This window comes from Trichechus manatus, unplaced genomic scaffold (genome assembly GCF_000243295.1).
Source record: "Trichechus manatus latirostris isolate Lorelei unplaced genomic scaffold, TriManLat1.0 scaffold00062, whole genome shotgun sequence".
NCBI lineage: Eukaryota > Metazoa > Chordata > Mammalia > Sirenia > Trichechidae > Trichechus > Trichechus manatus.
The window spans coordinates 3561221-3566726 of record NW_004443998.1 but is presented as its reverse complement, the minus strand read 5'-3'; the positions used below and the strand labels follow the sequence as shown (position 1 = coordinate 3566726).

General features: G+C 42.5%; 1 protein-coding gene across 1 annotated transcript in view; it reads left to right on the top strand.

Moving 5' to 3' along the window:
* The window catches only part of LEKR1 (leucine, glutamate and lysine rich 1), a 190739-nt gene that overhangs the window by 168639 nt on the left and 16594 nt on the right, over nt 1–5506 (top strand). Inside the window, exon 12 of the mRNA XM_012556355.2 lies at nt 2355–2654. Coding sequence (XP_012411809.2) covers nt 2355–2654 — 300 coding nt within the window. The remainder of the gene's footprint in view (nt 1–2354; nt 2655–5506) is intronic.

Sequence of the window (5506 nt, the reverse complement as noted above, 5' to 3'; positions counted from 1 at the left end):
GAGCAAAGGAGAATGAAGAGAACAGGATACAAGGGAAAGATTAGTCCAAAGGACTAATGGACCACAGCTACCAAGGCCTCCACCAGACTGAGTCCAGCACAACTAGATGGTGCTTGGCTACCACCACTGACTGCTCTGACAGGGCTCACAATAGAGGGTCCCGGACAGAGCTGCAGAAAAATGTAGAACAAAATTCTAACTCACAAAAAAAGACCAGACTTACTGGCCTGACAGAGACTAGAGAACTCCAAGAGTATGGCCCCCGGACACCCTTTTAGCTCAGTAATGAAGTCACTCCCAAGGTTCACCCTTCAGCTGAAGATTAGACAGGCCCATAAAACAAAACGAGACTAATGGGGCACACCAGCCCAGGGACAAGGACAAGAAGGCAGGAGGGGAGAGGAAAGCTGGTAAAGAAGAACTCAAGGTGGAGAAGGGAGAGCGTTGACATGTCGTAGGGTTGGCAACCAATGTCACAAAACAATATGTGTACTAATTGTTTAATGAGAAACTAATTTGTTCTGTAAACCTGTATCTAAAGTACAATTTAAAAAAAAAGTCCTTGTCAATGGAGAGGATTTTTCACACCGTAAATCAGGAGGTAACGCTAACAAATTAGGGGGCAGGGGTTCCAGGCAAACTACACGTGAGTTGAGGGGAGGCTCACTGGGGAGGACTGGCCTCGGCTAAGGAGGCAGTCGTGACCCAGTGTCAGCTCACTGTCGAGGTACTAAAAGGCAGGCCCAACTTGCCACATGTTACAGTTTCTAAGAGAGTCAGAAGTCCATACTTTGCAAGTGAAATCTCTGGTTTTTAAATGTCGATTCCCTTTTGAAAAAGCCAACACCTCTGTGGCTATGTGAGCCTCCTATCCCGAGGACAGCCTGCTCTGCTTCACGGTCCAGTGTCCTCTGGATGGTGGAAGTCACCGTTCAGGCCTGATGGCGACCAGCGTCCTTCCTGGGCTAGCTGAAAACAACGGAATGTGAATTTATAAAGTGACTGATTGTGGTGAATAGAGTTCTCTTGAAAGTTATTCTTTATGTAAATTTAACATTTGAAACAAATTTTGAGTACACAGTTCTTTTAAAGTATTAGGTCCCAAAAGTCCTTGGAACTTTGGTCTGTGAATGTTTTCCAGATTCTTCGTGGGCTAGTTGCTTGTGTTAATATTTATAATATGACAATATCTGTAGCATAAAAAATAAGGCTGTTTCATCAGAAGCAGCTCTTCCTGGTTTGCTTTCTGCTCTTTGTTCTGTTTTTTTAAGGAGAAAGAAAATAAGTGGTCTTTTCCCGTCTAAAGAGTTTCATGATTGTGAGAAAAAGTTTCTCTAAGTTATTCTCACATCCCTTTTCCAGAGGTACCACCGTAAAAAGCAGTGTATTTTCAAAGCACTCTGGTGTTCTCTAGAACTGCACTGTCCAGTACTGTAGCCACTAATCATATGTGGCTATTTAAATGAACTGAATTAAATGGCATAGACAGTCCAGCTCCTCGGCTGCAGGAACTATCCTCCAGGTGCTCAGTAGCCAGTAGTGTCTTGTGGGAGCCAATCCTGTATGTCTCTCCTCAGCTCTGCGAACAGTAATGTCACGTGGGTAGCTTGGAATTGGCCATGGTGAGAGTATTTGTAGCAAATGCTACCAACTCAGCCTTTTTTGTGTTTTGAGAGCCAGCTGTTAACATTTACCAGCAAACCGCTGTCAATGTCACCTGTGGCTTGTTACCGTAAGCCGCTGTGGGGTCAGCCCCTGGCTCATGACAGCCTCTTGCACAAATAAACGAAATGCTGCCAGGTCCTGCACCACCCCCACGATCGGTTGCAGATCAGACCATTGTGAAGGACTGTTGTGATCCACGGATTTTTCAATGGTTGAGTTTTGGAAGTAGATTGCCAGGCCTTTTTTCCTAGTCTGTCTTGGTCTGGAAGCTCTGCTGAAACCTGTTCAGCATCTTAGCAACGCATAAGCCTTCACTGACAGGTGAGTGGTGACTGTGCATGAGGGGCTGGGAATTGAACTTGGATCTCCCACATGGAAGGCGAGAATCCCACCACTGAACCACCAATGCCTCGCAGTGCTTACCATACTGGACAGCACGGAACATTTCTATCATCATAGAAATTTCTATTAGGCAGTGCTGTTACAAGCGGTAAACTTAAAAATCTTTTAGGTGGTAAAAATAAGTTTTATTCTTAACTTTCAAAATAAAATCTTAAAGGCCACATAAATCATAGAATTCAGTTTCATCTGATCACTGATTATTTAGATTAAACTTTTTCAGAGCCATAAAAACTGTGTGGTTCCCTGGTTACCATAGCCTGCAAACTCACACAAGATTTATCTTACAGATATCTGACCTAATCGAAGGCGCAACTAGAGATCTAAGGCTGGAAGTAGTTACTCTACAAGAAAAACTCTGCGAATCCCAGGTGAGATACACTCAAGAATCTGAGTCCAAGGAAAAAGAAATTGAAAATCTGAGAAGTTTGGTTGCAGAATTTGAATCTCGCTTGAAGAAGGAAATTGACAGTAATGATTCCATGTCAGAGGACCTGAGGAAGGGAGTGAAGCAGAAGTCAGATGAACTGGAGAGAGTATTGCTGGCCCAAACCCAACTGATGGAGCAATTTAACCAGTCCCAGGAAGAGGTAGGCTTCAGATGGCCGTACCACTGCAGTTAGCGAGAGAACACAGGTTCTTTCAAAACACAGATGAACAGAAACACGAAAGGTAGTTCGGTGTCATGGAAAGAGTCCTGGAGGGTTAGGAACCTGGGATCCTCTCGTCCTGGTTGTCTTCAACCTAGGCGGTCACCCAGCCTCTCAGGATCTGGTTTGCTTTTCTGTAAAATGCACTCTTTGAACTACACCATCTTTAAGGTTTCTTTGGTGCCCAGCTCTACTGTGTTGCAAATGACTGTTTAAAACTGAAGACTAGGAGTCTTTAGATATTTATGTCTGTTTGTTTTGACATGAAATCTTTGCCAAAGAAACATTTAGAGCGCTTGCTGCTTGCCTTTAAAAAGTATTTTCACAATATATTTTAAATAGAATTTTTCTTTAGGGTTTCATCTTTCTGTTAACCTCAGTTTATAACGCAATTTACACGCATTGATTTTCTTTCTTATGCATGCATGATTATTTCAGCAATGTTTTTATTTTATTTAAACTGGGGTAGACACTTACGTTGAAACGAAAGCTTTTTGTCCTAACAAATTCTTATTTTCTGATCTTCTAAGCAGTGTAGAAATAGTGGAGTGATTATATATATTATGCTCTCTAATCATCAAAGCCATGTCGCAGAGTATTTGATCCCGTTATGACAGTATGTCAAGTAAAGGCAAATGGAGAAAGATTTTGAACGTTAGTAAGAAATGTGTTTTGGTTGGTTTTATCGACGTCTTAACAAAGGACTAAAAGGACTGTGTTAGTGATGATATTGATTCTAAGCAATTAAATATACCATGTTCTTGCTATATTTATCAACTAAAATAAAAAGTTTATGTCATTATTATAATTATGGTGAACCTATTGCAAAGAAGTTGCCAATAGAAGTTAAAACATGAAAGGAACAGAGTGCCAGATCTAGAGTAATGCCTGAATAACCCTATGACGGAGGAATCACCCCATGTTACAGATGAGGAACCGACTCAGGGAGGTTGAAGAATCTGCACCAGGTCACACAGCTTGGTGGCACCAAGATTTGAATTGGAGTCTCCATTACACCCCACTTCCTCTTTCAGGAAACCTGAGTTCTAGCCATTCTACTTCTAAAGTTCAAGGTGACCTTGGACGTAGCATTTGGAATCTCCAGGCCTCATCTTTTTACTTTTAGACAGAAAATAACAATAAACACACTACTTAGCCCTCCAGATGTTGAGGGGGTCAGATGACTGAGCGTCTCAGCACAGCCTGTCTGTGAAGGGAGATGTTTCCAGTCCAGGCGGGAGGGTGGAGGGAGAGCATGCTCGCTGGGGCTCAGCCCCCTGGGAGGAACACGAGGAGGGACTGAGATCCATTTGCCTCCAATAAGACAGTGGTGTTTGAAGTTCTAGAGGAAGAATAGCAAGGCTAAAGGAGAGAAAGGCCAAGGGAATTAGGCCAGCAGGTTTTCTAACTTTTTTTTTTTTAATTGTACTTGAGATAGATGAAGGTTTACAGACCAAATAGTTTCTTATTAAACAGTCGTACACATATTGTTTTATGACATTGGTTAACAACCCCACTACATGTCAACACTCTCCCTTCTCAGCCTTGGGGGCCTTTTTTTTGGTGAAAATATACATAGGCAAAGTTACACCATTTCAAAAGTTTCTACTTGTACAATTCAGTGACATCGATTACATTCTTCCATTTGTGCTGCTATTCTCACTGTCCTTTTCCAAATTATTCCATCAGCATTATCTTCAACACACTGCTGCCTAGGCTTCCTATCAAACCTTTTGAGTTGCTGTTGTCAATTTGATCTCACATAGATAATTCTTTTTTTTTTTTTTTTTTCCCTTAGATGAAGGTTTGCAGAACAAATAGTTTCTCATTAAACAGTTAGTACACATATTGTCCTATGACAATGGTTGACAACCACACGACATGTCAGCACTGTCCCTTTTCAACCTTGGATTCCCTATCACCAGCTTTCCTGTCCCCTGCTGCCTTCTAGTCCTTGTCCCTGGACTGCTGTGCCTCATTAGTCCGATTTTGTTTTACGAGGCTGTCCAATCCCCTGCTGAACGGTGAACTTCAAGAGTGACTTCACTACTGAGCTAAAAGGGTGTCCGGGGGCCATACTCTCGGGGTTTTTCCAGTTTATCAGGCCAGTAAATCTGGTCTTTTTTTTGTGAGTTAGAATTTTGTCCTACATCCTTTTCCATCTTTGTCCAGGACCCTCTATTGCGATCCCAGTCAGAGCAGTCAGTGGTGGTAGCTGGGCACCATCTAGCTATACTAGACTCAGTCTGGTGGAGGCCGTAGTAGCTGTTGTCCATTAGTCCTTTGGACTGATCTTTTCCTTGTGTCTTCTTCTCTTCATTCTCCTTTGCTCCCAAAGGGTTGAGATCAGTGGAGTATCTTAGATGGCTGCTCATAGGCTTTTAAGACCCCAGATGCTACTCACCAAGGTAGAGTGTAGAACATTGTCTTTATAAACTGTGTTATGCCAGTTGAGCTAGATGTTCCCTGAGACCATAGTCCCCACAGCCCTCTGCCCAGCAATTCATTCCTTCAGGGAGTTTGGAAGTGTCTATGGAGCTTCCGTGAACTTTGCTTGTACAAGTTGTGCTGGCTTCCCCAGTATTGTGTACTGTCTTACCCTCCACCAAAGTTACCACTTATTTGTTGTCTATTTAGTTCACCCCCTACCCCTCCCATCCCTTGTAACCAACTGTTTCTTTTTGTGTGCAAACTTTTACGAGTTTTTACAGTAGAGGTCTCATACAATATTTGTCCTTTTGTGATTGACTTATTTCACTCAGCATAATGTCCTCCAGTTTCATCCATGTTAT